General features: G+C 43.0%; 1 protein-coding gene across 12 annotated transcripts in view; it reads right to left on the bottom strand.

Annotated features, from left to right (window-relative positions):
* TTLL11 (tubulin tyrosine ligase like 11) overlaps positions 1 to 14,931 on the bottom strand; it is a 228,343-nt gene extending 213,412 nt beyond the window's left edge. For 4 of the 12 annotated variants that reach the window (XR_012126450.1, XM_037022245.2, XM_073225251.1 and 1 more), the window contains exon 1: positions 14,343 to 14,931. Coding sequence is in view for 7 of the 12 variants with exons in the window: in XM_037022245.2 (XP_036878140.2) it covers positions 14,343 to 14,765 (423 nt within the window). In the remaining 5 variants the exon portion in view is untranslated. The remainder of the gene's footprint in view (positions 1 to 14,342) is intronic. The other 8 variants (XR_012126448.1, XR_005062352.2, XR_012126449.1 and 5 more) reach the window with 3 other exon arrangements.
* Between the last annotated feature and the right edge of the window lie 384 nt (positions 14,932 to 15,315).

The raw sequence follows: 15,315 nt of genomic DNA, 5'->3' as shown, positions 1-15,315 counted from the left end.
TAGCACTATACATTCAGCAACACCATCTTTCATAAATGGAGGCAAAATGAAGGTCACTTGGGACATATAAAAACTGATAGAGTTTATTACAAATAGTCCCTATCTAAAGGAACTTCTAAAAGATTACTTCCAGAAGAAAGAAAAATGGTCCTAGAAGAAAGGACTGAGTTGTAAAACAGAATAATAAAGAAAGAAAATGGTGAACATGTGGGTAATGCTAAAATACATTGAGATTTTGTATGATAGTAATAATATCTAATTTGTGAAATTCAAAGAAAGGATAAGATAAGATAGAACTAAAATATTGGACAACAAAAGCATGTAAGTCAGGAGGAGACTGCAAAAGCATGCAACCAAAATGAAAGCACCCTAAGATCCTTGTGTTGTTAAGAGGAGAGTAAAGATGCCAACTTCAGACTTTGTGAAATTATACACATATTAAATGTTCTAGGGTAATCACTAGAAGAATAAAAATAGAATGTATAGCTTCCAAACTAGTATATGGGGAATAGGAAAAGAAAAAAATCAATTCAAAGGATGTAAAATCCATAATCATCAAGGGAAATGTTAATATGACTCTTTAAGTAGTTACTACTGGGTCAGACAAAAATATTAGGGCTATAAGGTTTATATAACACAATCCACAAGTTAATCTAATATACAAATATAAAATACTGCATTCAATAACTGGAGAACATATACTCTTTTTAAGCACACACAGAATATGACCATGAATTCACCTATAAAGCAAAAAAAAAAAGGAAAAAAAAGTGAGGAGGGAGGGCAGATGAGAGGGAGGAAAGAAGAGAAGTAAATAAATAAAGAACATCCCCTAACCATAACGCTATTAAGATAGAAATTAATAATAAAAAGATAAATAGAAATAATCTCATGTTTAGAAACTCTAAAAAACCCACAATCTAAATAACTCATGGGCCAAAGAAGAAATCTCCATGAAAATACAAAATACAGAGAACTCAAAGATGATTTTTTTAAATGCTACATAGCAAAACTTGTGAGCGCAGGTAAAGCAGTACTTAGGGGCAAGTTTGTAGTCTTAAATGCTTTTATTAGAAAAGATGATAGGCTAAGCATCCAACTTAGAGTCAGAAAAATAACAAAATAAGCCTCAACAAGCAGAAGAAAATTAATAATAAAGAGTAGAAAGTCATGAAATAGAAAACAAAGATACAACGGAGATGATCAATAAACCAAAGTTGCTTGCGTCTATGGAAAAACTAATCAAATTGAGATCCCTATTAAATACTATTAGTAACCAAGGAAGGGTTCACTTAGCCTAGACTACGATGGGGGCCGGGGGTATCAGGGAAGACTTATGACAAAGAGGAGTCATGAGTGCTCCTTGAAGGAGATGTGAGTCAGCCAAAGGAAGGAAGGGAGCACTGTAAGAAGGAACATGAATGGGCAAAGAAGAATGGCACAGCCCAAAGGCTCAAAGGAACTCCCGCAACGTGGCGTTGGTAGCGGATGAAGCTCAATGTAGGGAATATGTAAGCTAAGTGTAGAGAGGCTTAGGGCTACAAGTTAATAAAAAATACTCAACTGAGTCTTTACTATGTACCAGGTATTCTACGCTAAGTAGTTTACATTGTTGTATCTTTTTACACTGGCAGCCAACAACTCCATGAGGTATGGCTGTATTATGCTTGCTCTATACGTAAAGAAACTGAGGCTCCAAGTAAAGTTTTCCCAGTGTTACATAGTGAGTTGTTTCAAACCCATATCTGTATGGCTCCAAAGCCCAGGCTTTCAACCACTGTGCTATTACAGCATCTCAGGTCGTGGAAGGCTTCATATGAGCCTTTCTAAAGAGTCTGAACTTTATTCTTCAGGCAATATTCAAATTTACCCCACAAAAAACAAAACTCCCTCTTAACAATGAAAATCTGGAGTGCTGTCACAGCTGCCACTGCTCTGTGCCACCAGGACAGGACATTAGATACAGGTGTCCACGAAGCTGACGTAGCAATAATAACAGGCAATACAGTAATGCAGAATTAACAACAGGGGCACTGGGCTGATTTGAGTTCCTGAATCATATTTCCAGTTACCTAGGAGATGAGTTCTGGTCAATGATGAGAACTGGATAAGCATTTGGCATTTTTTCAACATCTTTATTGAAAGATCATTCATGTACTGTACAATTCACCCATTTAAAGTGTACAATTCAACAGTTTTTAGTATAATCATAGAGTCATACAACCATCCCATCAATTTAAGGACATTCTCATCACCCAAAAAGACATCCTGTCCCCACCAGCAGTCACGCCTTACCTCCCCACCCCCAGCTCTAGGCAGCTACTAATCGACTTTCTCTGTATAGATTTCCCTATTCTGAATATTTCACATAAATGGAATCACATAATATGTGGTCTTTGCAGCTGGCTTCTTTCACATAACATCTTTTCAGGGCTCATGCATGTGGTGGCATTATCAGTACCTCATTCCCTTTTATGGCCGAATAGTATTCTGCTCTGGGGTTGTGTACCACATTTTATTCACTCATCAGCTGATGGGCATTTGGTTGTTTCCACTTTTGCCCACTGTGAATAATGCTACTATAAACACTGGTGTCTATGTTTTTTGGTAGATAGATGTCTTCATTTCTCTTAGGTATCTACCTAGGAGTGAATTGCTGGGAGGTAGTAATTCTGCATTTAACATTTTGAGGAACTGCCAAACTGTTTTTCAAATGGCTGTACCACTTTACATGCCCACAACGAGTGTATGAGGGCTCCAGTTTCTCCACATCCTCGCCAACACTCACTATTGTCTCTTTTATTATAGACATCCCTGTAGGTACAAAGTGGTATTTCACTGTGGTGTTTGTTTTCATCTCCCTAATGGCTAATGATGGCACATGACATTTCAATATAGCTCTTAATGTGTCCTTTTTTTTTACACGAGATATTTTGATAAATTTGACAAAACCTAAGAAATAACCTATCATTTCAGCAGTTTCATTACCCAACTATATGTGAAATGTTAGAACCGTACCCCAGGGGTATATCAGGGATGGGGCAAGGGATCAGATGTGGGGAGAGGGTCAAGCTTAGAGAGTCAAGCATGTCTACTGAATATATTATTTGAACATTTAAAAGTGGCTTTACCATCTTACTACACTGATGGACAGTGACTGTGAAGGGGTATGTGAGGGGGACTTGGTGAAGGGGGGAGCCTAGTAAACATAATGTAATTGTAGAATAATGATACCAAAATAAAATTTTTTTTAAAGTGGCTTTACATTTTGATATGGTTATTTCAATTTAGACATGATGGCTACACTAAATAGCCGTATCAAAATGCCCTGCTTTGAATAGACACTGATTATTAGAATTGGAACTGGTAAAGACAGGGAAAAGATTCATTTAGTTCACTGTCTTCCCCAATATTTGTCATAATCTTCAGAAGTACTTACAGGAAGTCCAAACTGTCAAGTATAGATTGCTACAGCTTTTTTGGAAAGCAATTTGGCAATACATTCCAAAAGCCTGAAAATATACATGTCCTTTAACCGAAGAGTATCGTTTCTGCAAAGTTATATCAAGAAAATAATATGAAATATGGGTTAAATGCACTCCAGAAAATGCTTCATAGAGGAATCGATCTAAACACTTACCATGAAAATAAACAATGAAATACATTTCACTGAATGAAATATTTTGTAACAATTGAAATGATATTTTTGAAAAGTCTGCATAGCATGGAAAAACGTTGAAATTATAAGGTGGGAATTAATGTTAACATAATAAAAAGGTATCATCCCTGTAAAACATTAACATTCACATAATGTATCGGCTTTGGAAAACAGAAATTCATGCTTAAAGGAATGCTGGAATGAAATGTTTCAAAGTGAAAATAGTCATTGTATCTCACTGATGGTATTGGTTTTTTCCTATTTTTTCCAAATGTTTAATATTTTAAACAATGTACAAGGATCACTTAAGGTGATAAATGTGCTTTTTAAATAAAACTAACGGTCAGGCTCAAAGCACAATCCTGCACTGAATGATTTAAATTAAGTAGTTTCTGATGGTCTTATTTCTAAAGGGCCAGGAAATCATACTCCACTTCAGTGAGCAGTGTGGTTCACGGAACAGGACCTGGTCCGAGAAGCAAGAGACCTGTCCTCTTGTTCTGAGCTCTGTGTCATTTAACACCTCTGAAGAGTAGGGGAGTTGGGGCACATCCAATTTACTGTGCACTGGCTTTGGTATATAGGTTATATGTGCTATTAAGATGGGACAACAACCTGTGCGACAAGTCTCATGATGCCCCACATGACAGAACTCATGAGTGGTGAGGATTCAAACCAAATCTTGCTCCATACCACACTGACTTCTGAAAAACAGAAATAATGAAGTCTGCCAGACTGACAACACAGAGGGCAAACCAGCTCGGATTAATGTATGGGAAAGTTCCACATGAAATATCTAGTCCCATGGAACTCTAAGAATCTAAGGCTCTCCCCACAGCCTGTTAATTCACTGGAAGTTTAACAGCACCTGAAGATCGAATTGTGTGATTCTTCTACCCACTTAAGTTAACAAGTCAGTAATAGCTAAAGACTGTTTTTGGTAAATAGGGAGGAAAAAATTTTCAATTATAATAATGTAGACTATGCAAGGCAAGTGATTATCTATTAGATGTTTAATTAACAGGGGAAAAGACTCACAATACATAGAGACAAAAAGTAACTCTCCATAATAGTGACTGTAAAGGGGTATGTCGGGGGGACTTGGTGAAGGGGGGAGCCTAGTAATCATAATGTTCTTCATGTAATTATAGATGATACCAAAATAAAATGATACCAAAATAAAAAAATAAAAAATAAACTTGCTGAAAAAAAATATATATATATATACAGAGGTAAGTCATCAGAGCAGGAATGGTGGCTCTGACCTATGAGGTCCTCAGGGACTCAGGCTCTTTTGAGCTCTGCTCTGCTAACCCCAGGGTGTAGCCCTCAACCTCATAGTCCAAGATGGTGGCATCTCATGCTCCAAGCAGCATGTTGGAGGGAAGGGCAGACAGTGGGAAGGACATGCTTCTGCTGCTTTTCAAGGATTCCTGAGAGCTTCTATGTGACATTTCCATTTTTATATTATCAGTCCAAACTTAGTCACATGGTCACACGTATCTGCAGAGAAGCTGGGAAACACCTTTATTCTTGGCAGTTCTTTACCCAGCTAAAGATTCTATGTCCATGGATGAAGGGGAGAATAGATATGGGGGAAGGGCTATCAGCACCTGTCAGGGCTTTCAAAAAAAAAGGAAAGTAACACTCCATAATAGTCGCAAGAAAAACATAAACACAAACAAAATACAAGCAACCCAAAGATAAATGAACAAAGAATACATTTAGGCACTTCACAGATGAAGTGGTACAAAGTATAAATGACTAATAAACATATAAAAGCCCAACCCTGTTAACAAGCAGAGAAAAGTAGATTAAAAGAACACACTTAAAGATAAAAGTACTGCAAAGATTTAGAAGATTAATAGGATACAGTATTGGAGAAGATGTGAGAAGACAGGCATTCTCAGCACTGCTGGTGGCAATTTGACAGTAACTGCCAAAATATAAAGTGCATATACCCTTTAGCCCAACAATTCCCAGGAACTTATCCTACAGAAGTATTTGCACAAGTAAACACTTAATGTCTGAACAGTGATGTTTACTGCACCTTTCTCTGTAAAAGCAAAGAAAAAATATGGGAGCGGTATCCATCAATGAATTTTGTGGTGGTATACATCCATAAAATGGGCTATTAGATTGTTGTTAAAATGAAATGAACCTATACATACTAACAGAGAAAGATGTCCACAAGATACTGAAAAGGCACAAGCCACTTGAAACCAGTGTAGAGACTGGATATCAACTATACTTCATTCCAAAAAAAGCAATGGCGAAACACTACACATATTCTGCTACTCCCGAATTTAAAATAAAATTGTTTTTGTTTATATTTATACACAATATATATGTATTTCCTGTTACCTGTGATTTATACCGTGCTGGTCATCGGCACAGTTCACCGGATGTTCTGATTCGCCTGTTTGCTCCCTCATGGTAGGACTGCACATCCCCAAGCCTTCTGAGGTTAGCCCTGCCATGTCACACTTTGGCGGATGCCATGTGAGCAGAGCCACTTCTAGGTGAAGTCTTAAAGGCCAGAGTACAATTTAGCATGTTCCCTTCCCCTCAGTGACTCGCTGGAGCAGGTGTTGCACAGGAAGCCTGGGTCTCTGAATAACCAAGGTGGTGAGAGCTCCCTGGCCCCCTACCCCTGCCAGTTCACATTGAACCCCAAAGTATGAGCAAGAAATCAACTTTTGCTATATTAAGCCACTGATATTTTGTGGTTGCTATATTGTGCTACATATACATAGATACTATATATAATTGTACTATAGCACACTGTGGTTATCCTGATACATATAAGAATAAGAAAAAAAAATCTGGGACAATACATACCAAACTGTAATTGTGGAGAAGAGTTAGAGGGGAAGGTTGGGCAAGTAGGGAGTTGGGGCTTATTTTATATATTTGGGAACTGCACACATTTTTATAAACATATATTGTTTTTGGAAACTGACCGAGGTAATTGTAAAAAATTTAAGATGCCCAGAAAATGTTCCATTGTTGCTTTTTAAAATTCCAATACACCACAGCTCTGACATAAGAGAAATAAAATCTCCCTATGAGCATAAAGAGTAAAATATGAAAAGTGGCCTTCATAAAAGTTCTAGGCAGATGCCCTGAAGGACCTCTTGGAAAAGTAACACTCTACCTAAGGGATAACAGTGCAGGAGACAAATTGCTCTGTTCGTGCAGCTCCAATAAAGATGAGAAGGTTTAATCCAGATGGCATAGATGGGGGAAGAGAAGGAGCATCAAAAATGCCTGCTCGGACCTAGGAGGCATTTATAAAAATTACTAGATAAGGGTTCAGACACAGTCAGGGAAACAAATATGCATACAAATGGCAGTTGAGACAGCTGTAAAAGCAAAGCATGACAATGTGGCATGGAGAGAGAGATGTTAGTCCATCTGGAATAGAGAAACAAGATCATTGTTCTCTCCAGCAGAACAATGACCTTTGCAGAGAATCACAGGGACATAAGTCGGCTGCAAAGGAACAACCACAAGGAAAAGAAGGGTTCAAAACTAACTCAAGTACTAGCAAGGTTATTTGCCTGTTCACACCACCAATTTTCTTTTATAAAATTTAATTACAATGCCATAGAAATTCATCAGAGAGAAAGCCAAACCAACACATATTCCTACTGTAACCACCAGGCACTTTATTCTTTTTATTTAATCCTCACAACAACCCTACCAATTATTTTATGCTCGTTCTTAGAAATGAGGAACTTTTGGCTCAGAGAGGTAAAGCAACTTGGGCGGGGTCACACAGCCAACAGGATTCAAACCCCTGTCTGGCTAGGATCTTTCCAGAATCAGGGGAAGGCTGCCTAGGGATGAAAGGGTAAAGGAATCAGCCCAGGAAACCTGCACCTCTTCCATGCAGTTAATGGGTATATTCACATCCACACCTCAGTTCTGACTGTAAAGTCAAATAGCTAAAGTAAGTTTCCAGTGGCAATATATTTAATAATTAATACAACAAAGTATGAGATAGGTAACAACTCCAGAATGGAGGCTTTAAGAAATTCAATTAAACTCACAAAACCTTTAAAGGGTAATTGATCTAAAAGAACTTTAAATCAGTGTTATTTTTAAAATTTCCAACCTGGACTACAGCACACTGACATTTGTTCAAAATGCGATTTCCTTATCTCCCAGAGGCCTTTGTGTGTATTTGCTATCTGCTGTATCCCAAGAGCCCAAATGTAGTCTGGCACAAAGTAGGTCTCAAAATACTTATTAAATGATTCAGATGAACAAGTCATATCTGTTCTGATTAGCCAGTAACCTGTATATGAAGATTAAATTCTGTAAGTTTTTTTTCTAGTTTTTAAAAAAGTAGATCAACACAATCACAGGATAAATTGGTCACGGGGACAGTAGTACAGCACGGAGAAATATAGTCAATGATTCTGTAACATCTTCTGTTGATAGTAACTGCACTAGAGGGGGGTGAGGATTTAATAATATGGGTAACTGCTGAACCACTGTGTTGTACATTTGAAACCAACATAAGATTATATACAGATGATACTTTAATAGAAGGGAAAAAAAGGACAAAAAAAAAGTAGATGAAAAAACCAATGTCTGTAATTACTCAGTAGAAGGAAAATGAACACATACTGAATACCAATCATGTGCCAAGCACTGGGTTAAGGCAATTTACATACACTCCATCATTTAAACCACAAAAATCCTGCAAGGTAGGCATCACTTGCTACAGAAGAAACTGAGACTCAGAAGGGTTCTATACTCAGTAGACAGTTGGGTTGTTCACACAGGTAGTTAGCAGCAAAGATATTAGCTCATCTGTCTGAATCCAAAGTCCATGCCAGCTCCAGGACACAACACTTCGCCTCTCAAGAAGGCACTTAAAAAGTGGCCAATTACTTTTATAATGTGTTCTTTTCAAGGAATAGATTAAAAATAAATATAAAATGTATGATTGGATTTTTGCACTCAACTTCTGCTCATACAAAACCAGAATTCAGACTGCTGCCAAAATTGAGGCAATTTACACTAGAGTGCGCATTTCTATAAACATGGAAAGCAGCTCTAGTAATTACAATACCTGCTAAAAAACCAAAAGTTTAATATTGTAGTGGCTATAGGAGCCTGTGGAATTTATTATCTTTCAAAGGACTGTTTAAGGTGTTAGCGTGGAATCATAAAGCTAGTGCACTTACTGTATTGTTCAAATGACAGTGGAGGTGAATGGCGATTTTTATGGTATGACCAGCTTGCGAAGGAAAACTTCTGGTGGACCAGGCGTTAAAATAACGTCTGTTGAAGGAACACATTTGATGGGAGTAGTATATAAACCATTCTTAAATGTAATGCTGTTTTCAAAACAATGGAACGTAAAGCACAATGACTATCACTGAAATGAGAAAGGGAGGTAAGGTTAAACTATCTAATTTTTCATTTCCTCCTCTGCCTTCTTCCAGAAGGAACTGGAGACCTGGCAGTTCATACAGCGGGCTCACATCCGGTGGGGAGCGAGGCAACTCAGCTGGTCAGATGGGACCCAAGTCACTTCTCCTCCGAGGGCAGCAGCACGACAGGATTTGGACGGTACGGACACCAAATGCCCCCTCTGCCAGGCAGGCTGTATTTCAATGTGTTTTATTCAAAGTCCTATTTGCAATATCGCTCTCCTGGTTCTGAGCGACTCCACTGTCATCTGAGAGTCATGAGTCAGATGAATGGAGGGTTAAGAAGTGGAGAATTATAAAACACACTGACAAGCGGGCTTTGGAACACGGCAGTCTTCTGTTTGGCCCCTGACTCTCTCACTCTTGCTGTACCTACCTAATTTTCTTCAGTTGTTATCTGGGAATAATAAAAACGAGTAACTCTTGGCAGGATAGATTTTAGCAAAGGATTAGAGCGAAGAAGACGAAGGATAGGATTGTATCTGGCTGCAAGCACAGGCCCTGGATGGCTCTGCCACTTGTTACCTGTGTGGCCTTGGGCTAGCCCTGTACCAACCTCTCCCTAAACCTCAGTTTCCTCATGTGTAAATCTAAATTTGTTCATAATAGGATCTACTTCAGAAGTTTGCTATATGGATTAAATAACCCATAGTAGATGTTTGATATAGTTTTTAATGAGCATAAAGCACTTGGTGATGCCTAGGGAAAAATAGGTATCTAATAAGCTGTAACTAATACAAATTTTAAGTTGGACAATGTAAGAAGTGTATACATATTCTGAAGAAAGGCTGGAAAAGTTTCAGAAAACAACAGATGATTGTGAATCTCTGAAACAAAGAGCTCACACTGTAACAGATTCTGGGACAGGGACTTACACAAGCTATTATCAACAAGGGTCCACTGTCCAATCTCTCAGCACCCTTGCTCACGTTAGCTGGTGTCCATGGCACCACTGTGCACATATACACAACATGCCTCTCCAAGGAGAGCAGCTCATGGCAACAGTGGCATCTATTCTATTCTCCATGGCGTCTTTTCCCTAAGGTTTTCTTTAATGAGTGTCAAAACTGCAAAAGAACACACAGGGGATGGGGACAGAGGCTCAACACAATTGGAGACAACCATCCAATTTCATAAATATTTATTGAGCATCTACTCTGAGCCAGGAACCTTCTCTCTCCTTCATGTTGCAACTTCAGTGGTGACTCTGCAAACAGGATTTTGCTATTCTAAAATAAACTTTCATCTTACCTACAAGTTTCCAGAGCTAACATTTGTGAATTTTCCTCTGAGAAACACATTTAACATTGTGGACACAGCTGAATTAGACCTGACCAGAGTGGATATGACTGAAAACTGAATCATCAGAGAGTTGGCGTGGTTTGCCTGGGACTGGGAGAGAGTGGGCAAGGGAGGCTCGGTCTATATATGGCAAGAATCTGGTATCAGATTCACAAGTGCAAGCTTCTTGGTGTGTCCGCTATGATCTGGCTCCCTCTTCATCTCTTTCCGCTCTCCCACACACTCCCTAAGTTGCCATCACCCCATCCTGCATATAAAACCTGATACACACTCACTGCCTCTGTGCCTACTCTGTATGGAATGTCCTTTCCTTGCTCAGCTCCCATCCTGGACTATAACTGTCTGTGTGCAGGTCTGTCCCTCGACACTGGGAGTTGCTGGAGGGCAAAGAGTGAATCCTATTCATATCTTTACCCAGAAGGAAGCAGTGGGGAGAGGACAGAATTGAAGGCTGGTTTCAAAAGGAATAACACCTGTTTCAAATGCCAATTCTGTCACTTACTAACCAATGACCACCAAAAAGTTACCCTCTGTGTACTTCAATTTCCTCCTCTGTAAAATGCAGACAATCAGGCATTTTATTGGGTTGTTGGGAGAATTAAATCAGTGTGTATGTGTAAAGCACTTAGAAGAGTGTCTGGCACAGGGTAAGGACCATGTACAGTTGTTGTTCATCGTTATTGTTAAATGCATGTGTGCCCTGCAGCCCAGCACACGTCTGGATGCATGGGCTGCCTCAGTGCTGCCCTGCGCAGGGGACCGTGTGCCACCCCTCAGTATGCACTCACAAAAGGAGACAGACAGCTTTCACCCTGGTTGGTGTTCACGACCTTATTTCTTACCTGGGCTATCCGCCCACCCCTGCCAAAGCCAGCCAACTGGGACTCCCAAATCCTGTGGGTTACATGCAAGAGACACTGAGCTAAATGCCTTGGGCCCCAGCCCCCAGGGGATATCCATGCTCCTAGAATGTCAGTGCTGAGCATTAGATGACCTTGTCTAACACAGTCCTGTAACAGATGGGGAAACTGGGGCCTAGAGAGGCTGTGTTTGCACTCTGTCTGACCTGGTTTATATATATGTTACTTGTCATACAACTTTGTACTAAGACTAAAAATATCATAATCATAATTTAAAACTGGAAAGAACTTTAAAGTTTACCTGGCACTCTTCAAACTTCGCATTTTAGAGTGTCAAGATGTGAGATGTGAGCTCTGTTGAAAATATTTCATTCATTCATTTGGTGAATATTTATTGAACACCTATGATATGCCACAAGTCAGATGCTACTCCTGTTCTGAGGACCTCACAGACTAATAGGGATGAGTGACATTAAGCAAATAATCACACATCTGATAGTAAAGTCCTATTGTTATAAGTGAATTTGTTTTAAAATACACTAGAACGAGCACCTCCACGTATGTGTCAATGTGTTTCCAGAGTGGGAGAGAAAGGCAGCACTGGGGGTGGCCGGGGAGGTCACAGGTTGTGCCCTGGAAACTGCCCACCCCACCAGGTTCTCCAGAGCCAGGGACTCAGGGAGACTAACATCACCATCATGTAGCCGCAGCAGAAGAGGGACTGGGATTCACTGAACTAGATCAACCCATACCATTTGACAGATAGGCAAACTGAGGCCTAAAGAGTTTAACTCATTTGCCAAAGCAGCATAGCCGATAAAGAGAAGAACCTAAAATTCTGTAGTGGACCACACAGCCTTCCATAAACAAATCTACATCCCACCTCATAACCACAGTCTGACCCCTGCTCATTTTTCCAGCCTCAGCCCTCTACTATTCCACCCCCCAGTCTATGACCCAAGCATAGTGAATCACGGGCAAAGCCCTGAACGTACCTCTACTGTGCCCATTCTACTCCCCCTACCAGGAACCCAAAGCCAATGGCCCCTAAATAACTCCTCCTTCTCAGTGCTCAGAACTCAGCTCAGCCTCTCTCCTCCAGGAAGCCCTCCCCGAGATTCTCTACCTCCCATAACACTAATACCTTTTCACATACAGAGAGAAACAGTCATCATATAATGTATTCATCCATTCAACAACATTTATTGAGCACCCTCTATGTACCAAGCACCTGAGGACACAGCAGTAAATAAAACAGAGCCTCTGCTCACATGGAGCTTACATTCTAATGAGCCACATAATACACAATAGCATGTCAAGTAGAGTCTAGTGCTACGGAAAAAAAGAGGGAGGGAGGGAGGAAGGAAGGAAGGAAGGAAGGAGAACAGGGGTCTGGGGAAGGGATCATGGGGAAGCCGCTCTGAGGAAGCAGCATTTGATCACAGATCCAAAGTGACAGAGTAAGCCATGCAAGTAACTGGGAAAAGAGCACTTCAGGAAGCAGCAGTGGAGGCCTTTAAGTACGGTAATGATTCCTTTACTTGTGTTTTATCCTTTCTGATAAAGATCCTTGAGGGTAAAGGTTACAGCTTAGGCATCTTTGATTCCCAGGGCCCAGCATCCACAGTGAACACTTACGGACTGAGCGGGCCAGCATGTATGCTGGTGGTGGCTGAGACCATCCACCTCATAACCTAGCCAGCTTCACGTCTCTCTCAGGACAGAACTAAGCTACGCATAGGGCCATAGTATCATGGCACTGACAAGTTCTCCAACTTGATCTTATTCTGGTCCTCTTATCTCTGGCCTTGACCTGGAACCCTGTTCAGAACTGGGAATCCTCCCTCACTTTCTCCAGGATTCCTAGGTATGAAAGTCCTCAGTGGAATCCCAAGTCCCAAGGCTGGGGACCGACACCTGGAGTCAGACTCCCCAGTGGCTAACCCCTACCTACCTGGAAGCCTGTGCTGCCTGCTTCCTGACTTCCCTCCAGACCACATGATTCCCTCCTGCTGGGACACCAACCCTCTGACCTCATCAGTCCTTTCTGTGGCCATCTCTGCATGATCCAACTCCATAAAGCTGTTCCTGAACATCTTCCCTAGCCAAGGCACAGAGCTGAGTACCTGAGTGCCCACCTTGCCTGTTCCATCGGGGTCTGTCTCTAGGCCCGACTCTCCTCATTACAATCCTGACACTCCTGGAAGAGTGTTAAAATAGCCTTAGAAGCTGCAAATAAACTCAAATGGCTTTCCACTCAGCCAACTCCAACAGACACCTCTGGATGTTGTTGGTGCTGCGTCCCAGCACCCACCAGGTCTAACATGGGTTCAGGAATGAATAATCCATTTCTTCATTCACCCTTTCATCCACCACTTCCTGACACCTGCTATATATCACGCCCTAGAACACAAAATAAGGTAACTGCCCTAATACTGATGATGGTAACGGTGATGAAGAGAGGGAGGGGAGGGTGGTGAGATTACCACTGACTGCCCACTGTGCTACACAATAGGCTGTGAGTCTTCTCAGACTAACGGAACTATGAGAGAGATATTGTTGGCCTCGCTTTACAGAGGAGAAAATTGGCTTGAGTTGAGGTAACTTGCTCAAAGCCGCACAGCTAAGCGACAGGATGAGACACTATGTATGTCTTCCTCCAAAGTGCAAACTGCCCAAGAGACGCACAGTAAGCTTTAAACAGATTATAACTTAAATGAAGAAAATGAAAGAGAGGGTCCCAGCCCCAGGGACTCACAAGTTGGCTTGGGAGACATATATATAAACAAATATCTACCACGTGGGGAGGCAAGTGCCAATGGCTGGGGACCACAGAGGTGTAGGGGGCCCAGAGTTAAGGAGTGGCTAACTTGATCGGGAGGGGGCTGAAAGCCTTCCGGGAGAAAGTGACCTGGGGGCTGGGCCTTGAAGGATGAGCAGTTTGCGGCTGACAAGCAGGTTGAGCGTGGCGCACCGCGGGAGTTCACCCTCAGACCTGGCCTGGGCCGTGCTGGCTCCTCTGAGATGGTCCTGTCCACCCCCCTGTGCCCACGCGGCCGGGCCGGGTCTCACCTCCTTCCACTTGAGCTGGCGGATGCTTATCTTCAGGGCATCCAGGGAGGTCCTGGCCTTGGAGCTGTCCACAGTGACGGGCCTCAGTGTGCAGGACTGGTCGGCCCTGCGGCCCGAGCAACGCTTGCAGCTTGAGCCCTTGCTCCTGGGGTTCCCGTGCGGGCAGAGCCCCCGCGCCGGCGCCGGCTTCGTCTTGGGCCGCAGCGTGGGCGGCGGCCGCGGGGCCACACGGGTGTCCCCCTCCTCGGCCGCGCGGGGCTGCGCCCGGGCCGGGTCCTTGCACCGTTCCTCCGCCGTCTTGCGCTCCGGCTCCCCGGCAGCGCCCGCGTCCAAGAGGACCTGCTCCGCCGGCGCCTTGTCCGAGGCCACCGCCTCCTCCTCCCACCGGGCTGCTAGCTCCCTCTCGGAGCTGCCCCGCTGCATGGCGCTCAGGGCCTCTGCCGGCGCCAGTGCCGCCGCCGCCGCCGCCGCTCCGGCGCCCCGGCCTGCGGGCGAACTGCCGCCGCTGCCAAGCGCTCCCTGTCCGAACCCGTTGCCATGATCGCTCAGGCTTCGGTTGACAAGGGCTGGCGCCGCCTCAGGACAGAGCCCGAGAGGGGACAATCGCCGTCCAATCCTCAGCGACCTCGTGAGCTACAGGGTCCACGTGACCAGGCCTGCCACTGAGGCGGCGGTGGCCATCTTGGAAGAGGGCGGAAAGCCGCGCCGGCCCGCCCCCCCGAGACGAGCTGTTTCTGAGTGCACAGAACTTGGGAGCCTAGAGGTGAGGTAGATGGAGGGTAGAACGGTGTTGAAGACTTGCGGGGCTCCTAAGCCTGGGGACTTGGAAGAGACACAAAGTCCCAGACGAGAGGCCCGCCTTCCCCACTCCCGTGCACACCCGCCGGGGTCACGCCGTCTGCAGGAGAAGGCGCAGCCTTCCAGGGAGCCCCACCCTCCGGGCGCGCCTGTCTGACGACGGGCTTGGCAAGCC

This window comes from Manis javanica, chromosome 2, assembly GCF_040802235.1.
Source record: "Manis javanica isolate MJ-LG chromosome 2, MJ_LKY, whole genome shotgun sequence".
Classification (NCBI taxonomy): domain Eukaryota; kingdom Metazoa; phylum Chordata; class Mammalia; order Pholidota; family Manidae; genus Manis; species Manis javanica.
Note: the sequence above shows the minus strand (reverse complement) of the source record. Positions and strands in the feature narration are given on the sequence as shown.